General features: G+C 42.7%; 1 protein-coding gene across 1 annotated transcript; it reads left to right on the top strand.

Moving 5' to 3' along the window:
• Positions 1–400: 400 nt before the first annotated feature.
• CHRM5 (cholinergic receptor muscarinic 5) lies at positions 401–2,134 on the top strand. Its single transcript, XM_055536375.1, has one exon. The coding sequence runs from the start codon at positions 401–403 to the stop codon at positions 1,997–1,999; it is 1,599 nt and encodes a 532-aa protein (XP_055392350.1). The 3' UTR covers positions 2,000–2,134.
• The last annotated feature ends 11,940 nt before the right edge of the window (positions 2,135–14,074 follow it).

The raw sequence follows: 14,074 nt of genomic DNA, 5'->3' as shown, positions 1-14,074 counted from the left end.
CATCGAACCTGGATGCTTAGGGCTGGTGCACTGGGACGACCCAGAGGGATGGAATGGGGAGGGAGGAGGGAGGAGGGTTCAGGATGGGGAACACATGTATACCTGTGGTGGATTCATTTTGATATTTGGCAAAACTAATACAGTTATGTAAAGTTTAAAAATAAAATAAAATTTAAAAAAAGAAAAAAAAATTTTAGAGATTTCAGCATCTTGCTCTCAATAGGTGTGGGACCACATTTAATGTCCTGTTGGAAATTATAAACAATGAGTGGAAAAGAAATTCATGCTGGTGAGTGGAACTAATGAATTTCCCTCTCTTCCAGATGCTGACCAGAAGAGGCGAGATAGAAAAGAGAACTGTCTAGAACCTAAGACTTCGGATGTAGCCTCTTGCGCCAGGATGGAAGGGGAACCTTACCACAATGCCTCTACTGTCAACGGCACCCCCGTGAGCCGCCAGCCTTTGGAACGCCACGGGCTGTGGGAGGTCATCACCATTGCAGCTGTCACGGCCGTGGTGAGTCTGATCACCATCGTGGGCAATGTCTTCGTCATGATCTCCTTCAAGGTCAACAGCCAGCTGAAGACAGTTAACAACTATTATCTGCTCAGCTTAGCCTGTGCAGATCTCATCATTGGGATCTTCTCCATGAACCTGTACACTACGTACATCCTCATGGGACGGTGGGCTCTCGGGAGTCTGGCTTGTGACCTTTGGCTTGCGCTGGACTATGTGGCCAGCAATGCTTCTGTCATGAACCTTCTGGTGATTAGTTTTGACCGTTACTTTTCGATCACAAGACCCCTCACGTACCGGGCCAAGCGTACCCCAAAGAGGGCTGGCATCATGATTGGCTTGGCCTGGCTGATCTCCTTCATTCTCTGGGCCCCCGCGATCCTCTGCTGGCAGTACTTGGTTGGGGAGCGGACAGTACCTCCAGATGAGTGCCAGATCCAGTTCCTCTCTGAGCCCACCATCACTTTCGGCACTGCCATTGCCGCCTTCTACATCCCTGTTTCTGTCATGACGATCCTCTATTGCCGCATCTACCGGGAAACGGAGAAGCGAACCAAGGACCTGGCTGACCTCCAGGGCTCAGACTCCGTAGCTGAAGCTGAGAAGAGAAAGTCAGCCCACCAGGCTCTGCTCAGGTCCTGCTTCAGCTGCCCCCAGCCCACCCTGGCCCAGAGGGAAAGGAACCAGGCCTCCTGGTCATCCTCCCGCAGGAGCACCTCCATCACTGGGAAGCCATCCCAAGCCACCGGCCCGAGCACTGAGTGGGCCAAAGCCGAGCAGCTAACCACCTGCAGCAGCTACCCCTCCTCAGAAGACGAGGACAAGCCCACCACTGATCCTGTCTTTCAAGTGGTTTACAAGAGTCAGGCCAAGGAAAGCCCAAGGGAAGAGTTAAGTGCTGAAGAGACCAAGCAGACTTTTGTGAATGCTCAAACTGAAAAAAATGACTATGACACCCCAAAATACTTCCTGTCTCCAGCTGCTGCTCATGGGCCCAAGAGTCAGAAGTGGGTGGCCTATAAGTTCCGACTGGTGGTAAAAGCTGAGGGGACCCATGACACCAACAACGGATGCCGCAAGGTAAAAATCATGCCATGTTCCTTCCCAGTGTCCAAGGACCCCTCAACAAAAGGCCTCGATCCCAACCTCAGCCATCAGATGACCAAACGAAAGAGGATGGTTCTCGTCAAGGAGAGGAAAGCCGCCCAGACCCTGAGTGCGATTCTCCTGGCTTTCATCATCACCTGGACTCCTTACAACATCATGGTCCTGGTTTCTACCTTCTGCGACAAGTGTGTCCCAGTCACCCTGTGGCACCTGGGCTACTGGTTATGCTATGTCAATAGCACTGTCAACCCCATTTGCTATGCCCTCTGCAACAGAACCTTCAGGAAGACCTTTAAGATGCTGCTGTTCTGCCGATGGAAAAAGAAAAAAGTGGAAGAGAAGTTGTACTGGCAGGGGAACAGTAAGCTCCCCTGAAAAGTAACAACTCCCCTCAAAGAATAACCACGATCGAGGTCCGCTGAGGATGGGCAAGCTGATTCTGGTTTACTTTCCAAAAAGACATCTGTCCTTTTGAGTCCCTGAGAACTTTGTAAAGGAGCGAGGTCTACTGTCAGAAGGAAGGAGTCCCAGCTGCCGCACTCGCTGCCATACTGAATGACCCTTGTCTATGACCAGGACAAGAGTGTCTCATGCCACTGGAGCTTGCCACTGAGGTAGACAGACAAACTCATGCCCCTTCCAGGAGGAGGCACCCTGGGCCCCAGTGACCCACGGCCGAGGGAGCTCCTGTCTAACCTTCTGCCGGGACAGTGAGAATGGAAACCTAGTCACAGAGTTCGTGCAGGACGTTTGTGTCTATGCAGTTGTCTCATCTCAGCGGAAACCGGGAGGATGAAGCCAGTGTCACCTGTTGACAAGAGCGCTATTCAGCTGGTTTCTAGGACTCTATTCCTTTTTAAACTGATCCGTATTTATTATGCTGCTATTATGTGTTCTGTACCGTGGTGTGTCTTCCTGTTCCTACATCTGAGTGAAGCTCTTGCTCCTCCCTTTCACAACTGATGCCACTTCCTGGTACCCACGGAGGCCAGGCTGGTCCCCACAGAATCACCCTTCCCCTCAGAGTCTCGGGTCTGGAAGGACACTGGAACCCCAACACACCCAGTCCTACAGAGCGGCCTCTATTCTGCTAATAAAGATCACCAGGTCTCCACAGTCAATTATTTTGCTTTTACCAATGGGAAGTTTTTCCTTTTACACAAACAAATACTATGTATTCTAGTTTGTGCCCTTTTGAACCCATTTACTGAGGCTCCTCCTTAGGAAGATTCATTGTATGAAAGCCCTTTACCGGGTAAAGACCTTCTCCAGTCTATTTAATCACGGTTCTCAAATGGTTTTCAGAAACCTTACATTCTCATTTCTTCACAAGGCAAACCTGAAGCAAAATGCGCAAAACAAATTTGGTTTCGCTCCATGCTTTTGAACTTCTTCCAGTCCTTTTGGGCAGGCCCTCATCCAGACCCCCAATTCACACCCAGGCACAAGCAGGTCACTGTGATGCTTCCAGTCAGAAGTGCTATTTAGAGAGACAGTGGGGGAAAGGCTGTTTAAAAAAAAGAAAATAGATCTTTCAAATCATGGCTCAAAAATGACTGACTTATTCATTCATCTCCAGATTTCCCAATACAAGAAGCCCAGAAAAATACAATTGGGGTCCAGTAAAGCTGGCTATGGTCATTAAAAATGACCATGTTTTCTTTACAAGCAAAAAGGTAGGCCACAATAATATATAAAAATAAAGTTATCAACTTAGGGAATTCCCTGACGGTCTAATGGTTAGGGCTCCACACTTGCACCGCAGGGTGCACAGGTTCGACCCCTGGTCAGGGAACTAACATTCCGCATGCCATGCAATGTGACCCAAAAGGAAAAAAAATTGATCAACACACAAATAAGTATCAGGATTATCAAAAGAAAATTTTTAATTGAAATCTGTATGTAAATAAACCAAATCTAAGAGTTTCCGTTGATAATTCTGAAAATTAACTAACATGCAAAAAATTAAAACAATACAATAGGGCATAAAATTAATGGTCCACAAAGAAAGCAGCAATATAGCACACAGCAAGGACTTTAAAGTTGAAGCACTTCTGTCAGACGGAAGCGCATACGTAACCTGTGGACTATAGCTGCAGTCATATGTAAAAATCACTGGACTTCTTTTCACCTAATGTGGGCCAGTTCTTTTTCAGCCTCCTTTGCTAAGGGGATGTAAAAATAGCAGGCTTCGTCGTCCTGGGAATTTGGTAAGTGGATATAGAAGAGCTTCAAGGGAGTCCCAAGAAGGCTTCACAGAAGTGGAAACCCAGGCCTCTCCAGCCCTGTAGGAACTTAACGCTGAGATGGAACATCTTAGAAGCAGTGTAGCTGCTGAGTCTTTATGAAGGGCACGTTGATGCCTGCCAAGAATTTGATAGAGAATATTAATGAACTGGCTCAGTTCTCCAAGACAGAGGCTCCCAGGTCTATAGGATGCTAACAGGGTGTGCAAACCTGTTCCACCAGCTCTAGATAAACAGTTGATTCTTTTAGTTTAAGGCTTTGACTCCGGACAAAAGTGAAAATCCCTCCAAGAGGTTAGTGCTCTGAGCTCATTCACTGTTCACGGTAGAGAGATTAAGCTAATTCCAACAAAAGGATGCAGAACGGAGTGGGAGGGTTGCTGGGAGTACATCTTTCTCACTCCACAATTGCCTACAACTTAAGACTTTTGGTTCGTCTTTTGGGAAATTAATTGAGGCCTAGGTCTCCTTCATCATAGGTTTGGAAGGCAGCCAGTTATGCAGACTACCTTTGTCCCTTAACAAAAACAGAAAGGATGCCTTAAACTACTAGGGAAAGCTAGACTTCTTTAGAATAGGGCCTCTGGTGGGGTCCTCGGAATGAACAGCTCCAACTGTAAACTACAGGGACCTGACTGGTGGATGGGTGGGGTGTGGGCCAGCTTTGAATTTTAGGCCTTCTTATGTCCCATCTCCAAAGCTCTGTCTGTGGTAACTTATGTGCAGCCTTGATTAGTTGCCTATTGGATGCTGCCATGTTGCTAATATTGTGGTTTGTTTCTCCTTGGTGTGAATTTGATGGCTTGTCAAGGAATCTATTTTCAGTACAGTTTTTGGTTAAAGCATTGTGTTAATAATCCTGGCTTCTGCTTTGTTGCTTTGGTGAATGTCCTTTGAGGGTGTTGCTGATGTTTGGCTCTGTCATTGTGAAATCTGTACCTAATCTCCAGCTAGGAAAATACAATTATCTCCTGTAAATACTGGAATTACAGCAAAGGATGTGGGAACTGGGCTGCTTTCCTGTATTGTACTAGCATTATTCTGGATATTAAAGAAATGTAACCACACAGTAGTCTAAGGCAAAGTGTTAAATAAGAAAATGGTCTCAGTGAGCTTGCTAGATCCACCTATGTTAAAAATTACACACACACTCACGTGGCCTGGCCTTTTAGAGCAGAGGGATTGATACATAATGTAGACACATGTCCCCCTTGTCACCTTTGTGATTTCCCCCTTTCCTCTCATTTACCAATAACCAAATTAAGATGAAATAATGCTGACAAAATTCCTATGACTAAAATGCTTCCATTTCCCTCCAGGACAAGGGGAGATGAGGCAGGCCAGAATTCTGGAGTAGCCTTCCCCTTCTCCAGGGGATCTTCCCAACCTAGGAATAGAACCCAGGTCTCCTGCATTGCAGATGAATTCTTTACCAGCTGAGCCACAAGGGAAGCCCTTATGGCAATCTATTTGTTCAAAAGGTCCTCTTCCTACTTTATGTGTTCCTTGAACGAGCCTCACATCACCAGATGCCCTTCAGCTCCTGCTAAGAGCAGTTCTCCAAAGAGTTCAATTCCCAGACTTCAGCAATGATTTTCTAGACAGTCATCCTGCATGAATGCATCTCAGCGGTATTCCAGTAAAGGAATGGGTACTCATCTCTAACAAAGAGCTGCTCATACTCAACCCATTTATCCCCAGTATCACTCACTGGGGAGCTGGTTGTTTTTTTTTTTTTTTTTTTTAGCAATCCCATATATATCCAAAAACAGGTTTGTAGTCCAGCTATTTTCAGTGAAAATTCATGACGCTACTGACCATGGTGTACCAACTACAGGCCAGTCCCCCTATTGTAGTTTACAGTAGACTATAGTGGGAAACACTATGGCTGGAAGACGGGTTTGACCTGGGGTTTGGAGGACTACTCTTCTCCCTGAAAAACTAGATAGCCATGACTGGGAAACCTTTTTGTTGGAGCCTTTGTACCCAGAAGTAGAGCCTATCCTGGAGAGTCAGAAAAAAAAAACTATACTAGGTTTTGTTTTATAGTCATTTTTATGATATACTGATTAATAAAATAGCATATAATTGCTTAGAAAATTTGGGAAATAAGCAAATAACAAAAAATTACCAGTAATTCTACTACCCAGAGATAACCTCTGCTAAATATCTAAGAGCAGAAACTTCACTCCCAGCCAGTCCCCAAAGAGGATAAAGAGGAGAAACTGTTTCATGCCAGAGATCTCTGCTGGATCACATCATTTAAATACATGAGGTTGGGCCAGATGTGGGCAGAAAGCAAGTGAGGAGGGAAGGCAAGACTTGTTTTTCTTCCATTATTATCTCAAAAGTGTTGGGGTCCTTGAGGCTTTTGGGCAGTGATTTTCATATCCCGCAGTTTGTGTGCTCAGTCGTTTCCGTTGCACCTGACTCTGCAACCCCATGGACTTTAGCCCACCAGGCTCCTCTGTCCGTGGGATTCTACAGGCAAGGATCCTGGAATAGGTTGCCATGCCCTCCTTCAGGGGATCTGCCCAACCCAGGGATCAAATCCATGTCTTCTGCGTCTCCTGCATTGAAGGCATATTCTTTACCCACTGGTTATCAACAGTCAGCCACACTGGGTGACCATGGAACACCATACACAGGGTTTTCCCTTAACTTTTGTCTTGAGAGGAGTGAGCTATCTTTGAGAAGGTAAGGTAAATTCAAGCCTGCAAGGCCTCCAGGTCCTCCCACTTCTTCAGGTCCTCCCCTCTCTCCTCCTCCGCAAGTGCTCCAGTCACACAGCTCTTTCAGTTCCTTCAGGGGCCGACCTCCCTCCCACCTCAGTTCACACTGAGAAGCTCCTCTCTCTCATCCCTTCTTCTCAGGCTCAGCCTTGTTAATTCCTATATAGTCTTTTCATACAGGTCACTTTCTCAAAGTGGTCCTGCATTGGCCCTCTACCCTCTCATCTCGTGTTATGAGCTTTTATAGCACCCAGGACTTTTCCATGGAGCACCTATCAAGGTCTTCATTACACACATGTATGTGCGTGGTTATTCATGTCCATTTCTCCTGCTAAACTCTAGCTCTAAAGCTAGAGTTCATGCTATTTTGCTCAATGGTGAGTCCCCTCACTTAGCAGACTTTGGCACATCGAGGGAGCAGATAGCTGCAAGGTTAGGCCCCAGGGTTTTGTGGGTTTTTTCCAGCATAGCTAGTACCTGTGTGGTTCCCTGAGAAGTAGCAGCTTAATTCACGAGTCTCTGATCTCTTTGATGATTTGAGTTGGGAATCCCTAAAAATGATGATGCTTTATGTTGCAGCCACCACAGAACTGTTTTAGTGGATTTAGAGTCTTCCCAACCCTCCTTGAGGATAGGCTTGTTGTATCACTAGTACTTTACCATCCAGGGAAGTTGGAGAAGTAAAAAGGTGGTCCAAGAAAATGAAATTCTATAATGGTGTAAGCACAGGCGTGAAAAGGAACCAAAAAAAAGAAAAAGGCTCTTATCCAAGCCCTAGGGGCATCTGGAAGACTTTTGTCAAGGGTGATTTCCACACTATCCTAAAGAAAATATAAGAAGTAGACAAGAGAAAGGGGTAGGGCTGAGGTAGAGAGTTGAGAGGAAGAAATAAAAAGGCCCAGAGGTGAGCACACATGTAGAACTTAAAAGTGGGGAAATGAGGAAAATTCAAGATTCATGCAGGAAGAAAGTGACAAGAAATGAGTCTGTATGGACCATGGTCAGAGGGTTTATCTTGAAGTCTATGGAGCGTCTACAAAGAATTTTTTATTAGGGACTGACACCATCACATTTACCTTTAGGTTTACAGTGTCTGAAGAAAGATCTTTAGATTTACAGCGTCTGAAGCTCTAGGCACCAGAAATTAGGACTGCTACTGCTAAGTCGCTTCAGTTGTGTCCGACTCTGTGTGACCCCAGAGACGGCAGTCCACCAGGCTCCGCCGCCCCTGGGATTCTCCAGGCAAGAACACTGGAGTGGGTTGCCATTTCCTTCTCCAGTACGTGAAAGTGAAGTCGCTCAGTCATGTCTGACTCATAGCAACCCCATGGACTGTAGCCTACCAGACTCCTCCGTCCATGGGATTTAGGACTAGAACTGCTTTCTCCTGGAAGTCAGTTTCTCTTGACTACACCACCCTCTTCTCTCGGTGTTTGGAAGGAGAGAAGCAAGTGCCCAGATCATGCCAGCAGAGGGAGGCAGAGGGCGCGCAAGTGAATAGATGTAAGGCTGTGTATTGATGGTGTGCATGTGAATCTTTAGTCTTTTCAGTTTAGCTTGTAAGAGAAGCACTGTAGGAAATGGTTCACAGGATTCGCTCTAGGTTACCAGCTCGTGAGTCTGGGAAAATTTTAACCTTTGTTTCCCTCATCTGAAAATTAAAGTGAACGTGAAGACGCTAAGTCGTGTCCCACTCTTTGCGAGCCCATGGACTATAGCCCACCAGGCTCCTCCGTCCATGGAATTTTCCAGGCAAGAGTACTGGAGTGGATTGCCATTAAGAATATTAATAATTACAGGCTTTCACTGAACACATATGAATAGGGTTAGTATAAATATTAAGTGGGATAATACAAATAGTGTTCTAAACAGTTTTACTTATGAAGTAGCTATTTCCTTCATTTTACAGATGAAATCTGTAGTCCATTTTACATTTGATGAAATTGAGGCTTGGAAAGGTTTCTTTTCTAAGATCATATAACTAGTAACTGATGAAACAAGGACATGTGTTCACCCAATTTCTCCCTTAACTCAGACAGTTCCTTGTGACCCATTCATTCAAGATTGTATGGAGGCAACACAGCCCGATTTTTCACTGACTGAGGGAAAAGGAGAAGGCTTTCAGTAGATTAGAGATAATTTTAGTCAGCTCTGGAAAAGTACATAAGTTAGGACACGTGGGTTCAAATAATAGATACCTATTGGAACTGCTGCTAAGTCGCTTCAGTTGTGTCCGACTCCGTGCGACCCCATGGACGGCAGCCCACCAGGCTCCCCCGTCCCTGGGATTCTCCAGGCAAGAACACTAGAGTGGGTTGCTATTTCCTTCTCCAACTAACTTAAGTAAAACACATAAACACTATACTAGACAGGAGACCCTGGTTCTATTCCTGGGTTGGGAAGATCTGCTGGAGAAAGGGATAGGCTACCCACTCCAGTATTCTGGCCTGGAGAATTCCAAGGACAGAGGAGTCTGGCAGGCTACAATACATAGGGTTGCAAAAGTCAGACACAACTGAGCGACTTTCACTTTCAGACAACATAGCAGAGCTCCAGGGAATATAAGGGAAAGAACACAGTGGCCCCAGGAAAGGATTTGAACAAAGGCACAGTTCTCAGAATTCATCTTCCACTTCAACTTAGAACCTGTTTTCTGTAGTGTGTGTGATAAAGAGCCATGAACATCTTGCAAATTTATATGTTGCAAACTACTTCTTTGATCCCTCAGTTTTCATTTCAAATTCCCAAGAGACAGCCTTTGGCCTATGGCCTAACCTGGATGGCAGGCCCACAAAAGCAGAGCCACACAGCACAAACAGAGCTTCTGGCATGACACTTCTTTGGATTGCACTCTTTCCCAGGGGACAACCAGTTACAGGCATAAGCTGGATGACAAGTCAACAGATGTACATTAAAGGAAGGAAAGCTCCTATAGTCAGAGTCTAGATTTTCCTCTGCTCTTCCCCACTGTCCAATTTTGTTGATATTCCCCCATAAAGTATCAATTCTACCATTCCTCACATTCTGAGAATAAAATAATTTACTTTGGGGGATAGGAAGAAGTTTAAGAGACCAGTGCTGTGCTATGCTGAGTCATGTCCGACTCGTTGCAACCCCATGGACTGAAGCCCACCATGCTCCTCTGTCCATGGGAATTCTCCAGGTAAGAATAGTGGAGTGTGTTGCCATGCCCTTGTCCAGGGGATCTTCCCAACCCAAGGATTGAACCCAGGTCTTCCACATTGCTGGTGGATTCTTTACCATCTGAGCCACCAGGGAAACCCAAGAATACTGGAGTGGGTAATCTATCCCTTCTCCAGGGGAACAATTCCCCAGGAACTGAACCAGGGTCTTTCGCATTGCAGGCAGATTCTTTAATAGCTGAGCTACCAGGGCAGCCCAAGAGACCAGTAGGTGTATATATAAACCCTCCTAAGAGGTGACTTTTGCCCAGTTTTTTAAGACTGCCAAGAGAAGTAAATCTGGTCACTGGCACGTCACCATTTTGTTTACCATGCAAAGAAACTCTTCTTCACAAGAAACTAATTCCTTTTGCTGTATTTAAGTCCATTTTGTTTTTCAGACTTTACCGAGGGGTACACAGTTCATCAGAATTTGCTTTAGAAAGATTATTAAGCATTTGAAAAATCCCCTTAGCATTCTTTACCAAACTAAAAAATTATAGCCACTTTAATTCTTCTTAAAGTGCACCTAGTTATTATAGTCAGGGGTCAGTAGAATCATTTGTATAGAAAAGTATGAATATTAATCCCTGGCAGCTTTTCTCTAGACCTGCTCGATGTATCTTACTATAGAGGCTAACACTGGACACAGTACTCTTCAAAATCAGATAAATGATAAGTAAGGGGTTAGGGTGCAGATAGTCGGGGAAGGGATTCAAGAGGCTTTCACTGAATCCCTGCAAGAGCAACAGAATCTCCACAGACTTGAAACGCTGTCCAGCAGCTATTTGCTCCCCCAATCTCTGGAGTTACCATGGTCTTTCTCCCAGTTGGGCATCTGTCATGCTCTTTGTGAGCCAGATTCCTTAGACCATTGATTCTGCTTACCTGTAGCTCAGGATCAACATACCACCTTCTCTGATCCAGTACCACCCAACTGACTGGCTCAAGTCCCACCCTCAGTCCAACCAGCTGTGGGTGAGAAGACAGGTCCATCCAGGCCTATAGAGAGACAAGTGCAAAATGAACTTTTTCTCTTTCCTATGTATGATGCACACGATTTCATAACAGTGATTGCAAGGAAGCTTTCCTTATACATCTTCTCATGGTCCCTTATAAATCACCTCATAACACTTTAAGAATGAGTCCATTTCTTAATCTTCATGCCAAATTTTCATGATCATTTAATTTTAAAGATTTTATAACTTTACTAGTTATTTCAAATATATTTTAAAATATCCAAATATATATAGTAGGAGCTCACTGAGTGGAGTTACTTTATATATATATACACATACATATAGGTATATATACATACATGGAAAATTTTTATTTCAGCATTACCTAAGGAGATAAAGATGTGAATCTTCAATCATTACTAGTTTATAAATTTTAGTGCAAGTAAATGCTTGTCAAAGTTTTCTGTTGGAAGTGCTGTGCACAGCCAGTTTTTTGGCTCTGCCCATTCCTCTTGTTTACCACCTAACATTATTAATTTACTCCTCCATCTTCCCAGGGTTGCCCAGGCTAGCCCAATCCTACCTGCCTGTAGGCATTGTGAAAGGTTTCAGTTCCCTATGCTCCCATGATAAAGCTGTTACTGTGGGAAAGGAGACAAGCTAATACTGGGTGCTACTTGGGGGAGGGAGAATTTTCCCCTAAAATAGCTATTTTAGTATTTCATCTTTCTTTTTCAGGAATATTAAAACAATGTTCATAATTTATAGGCAACATATGAATTTCACAAAATCTACCCTTCTCAAGTTCTCTAAATAATTATAAGTACTTACACCAATTGGATATTCTCATAAACCTTACAAATTAAAACAATAATTGACTTGGATAACAATAATCACACCTAAAATGCTGAAAGGAGAGCACAACTAAGTCCTGCCTTGACGTGCTCTTTGAACAGCACTAAAAGACTGGGTCACCAGTTTCTATTGTGTTCTCTGAAGTTAGTGCTTAATAGAATTTTATTGGGTTAAAATACAAAATGCATATACAAGCCATCCTAAAAGATGACTTTTTGCCCAATTTTTAAACAGTTGATCATAACCATGCAAAAATGTGACTATGTGACCTGGAAGGCAATTTTTAAAAATGAAAACAGTTGTTTTAGTTTTTTCTTTAAGCTATTTAATAAAAATATTTTCAATAGATTTTTTTTTAGTTGAAGACACACACACAAAAAAACCCCCAAACTTTCTGAAAGTTTGAGTAACTACTTAAATGAAAAAGGTCTCCTTTATCATTATTGACCTCTTCGAGACCTTGAAATCCTTCCAGTTACTGAAAAGTACACTGAATGGTTGCTTCTTCTCTCCTGTCAGAGGAAACATAAGAACAAAATGATTACATACTTTACTACTTTGGGCATGTTAGGTAAAATACCTAATTTTTTCAAAATGTTAACCAGACTCGAGATGAGTCCTGAGGTTTTGACTCCTAAAAAACTGAAAATCTGGGAGCTATTGATACATCCCAGGTACTCAGAACTTCCTGACAAGAATGGGCAACTAAGATCTGTTTTGCACAAAGCTGCTACTCAGGTTTAATTTAGCAGAAGTGAAAAATTTTTAACCACACAGGTTATATTTAAAAGGAGATAAATGTAAACTGAATCTAAGAAATACTTTTAAAAAAGAGAAATATACTGTGTCTCCATGTGGGGAATAGCAAAAAGAACCCAGGGAAGTAAAAAGAGAAAAAGTTGGCACAAATCATACAGTTCTTAAGGGTAAGAAATAATAAGAACTGGGTTAAAATTATATTGGAATTTTGGGTCTGAAAAGGAATTTACAGGTCTAATCCAAATCTCTCAGTTTTACAGATGAGGAAACTTGAGGCCCATTTTTTCATTCAACAAACATTTATTATGTGTCTGCATGCTCAATGTTGGAAACACAACAATGAACAGGACAAGAGATGGTTCAAAGTGAGAATCTGACTTGCCCAAAGCCACAAAGCAAGTGAGCAACTCAACAGGGGCTCTTTGCACTCAACTCCATATTGTCTAATATACCATCATTTCTGCACCTGTAAGCACACTAAGTGTTTGATGAAGGGTCTGTGCAAAGATAAAATTTTCATATACAACCAATTACATTCTGTAATATAAGGGGTATATATATTTATATTATGTTCAGATTGTATTAAAATCTATATAAAATAATCACATATACTTTTAAAATTAGCATGGAAGTGCTTTCTAATTTCTAGCTTATCACATATTCCATGTGCAAATTCTGACAACCCAAATTTTCAAACTTTTGAACATAATTTCTGGCCAAACAACTATGACTCTTACTATATTCTGGCTCTTTTGAACTGCAACTTTAATTCAACTCATGCTCTGATATTTTAGCTATTTCAATAAATAATTATTTTAAAAGACCTAGTTCTACCATTAACCAGTTTATTCACCTTATTCATTCATAGCTTAACTAGAGTGGTAACTTTAGTGTACGTAATGTAATCAGAGATACAGTTTTTAAAATGTCCTGAATCAGAACTTTTTTTTTTTTTTTTTGGCCAAGTCACAGGGCATGCAGGATTTAGAGCCCCAACCAGGGATTGAACCTCTGCCCCCTCTAGTGGAAGTAGAGAGTCCTAACCCCTGGACAGCCAGGAGATTCATTTTTTTTTAAATTGTTTTTAACTTATTTTTTTAAAAGAAAACTCAAATACCTCATTTCAAAGTGAACAATGGCCAACAAAGACCCAGCACAGCCAAAATAAATAAATGAATAAATTAAAAAAAATTTTTTTAATGAACAATGGTACCTATTATAAGAAGGAAAATAAGAGTTTAGAACCAATCCTTTTTTTTTTAAACTTAATAATCCTAAGAAAGCAACAGGGGGGTTCTTTAACAGGAGAAGATAGGAGCCCTACTAGAAGCAATACTGTGGCATCAGAGTTCTTTAAATTAAAACAATCCAAAAGAAAAGTTGCCATAACTTATCGAAATAAAAAGGTTTTGAGACACTCCTAACTGCAAAGTAGTAATTTATATTCCAATACCTCTGAGAATCAATAATGGGGAAGATGAGAGGATTTGTAAGGACCTCTGCTGTATTACCACCATGACAACATGGAGCTGTGAGATTGATTTTCCATCCTCAGACTCTATAAGTCTCTCCTACTCCTGCGCTTCTTTCCCCTGGCCACTTACTCTCTGTCATTATTTGTGTTTCCTCCATACATAATAAGCTCTATTGAAGACAGGCACTGGGTATTATCCATCTCTGTATCTTACTTTGAATCACAGTATAAAGCTGATGTTCA

Source organism: Bubalus kerabau, chromosome 10 (genome assembly GCF_029407905.1).
Source record: "Bubalus kerabau isolate K-KA32 ecotype Philippines breed swamp buffalo chromosome 10, PCC_UOA_SB_1v2, whole genome shotgun sequence".
Taxonomy (NCBI): Eukaryota; Metazoa; Chordata; class Mammalia; order Artiodactyla; family Bovidae; genus Bubalus; species Bubalus kerabau.
Note: the sequence above shows the minus strand (reverse complement) of the source record. Positions and strands in the feature narration are given on the sequence as shown.

Bases quoted from the DNA above. Each gene is read 5' to 3' on its own strand.
- CHRM5 (XM_055536375.1), top strand. From the start codon at position 401: ATGGAAGGGGAACCTTACCACAATGCCTCTACTGTCAACGGCACCCCC.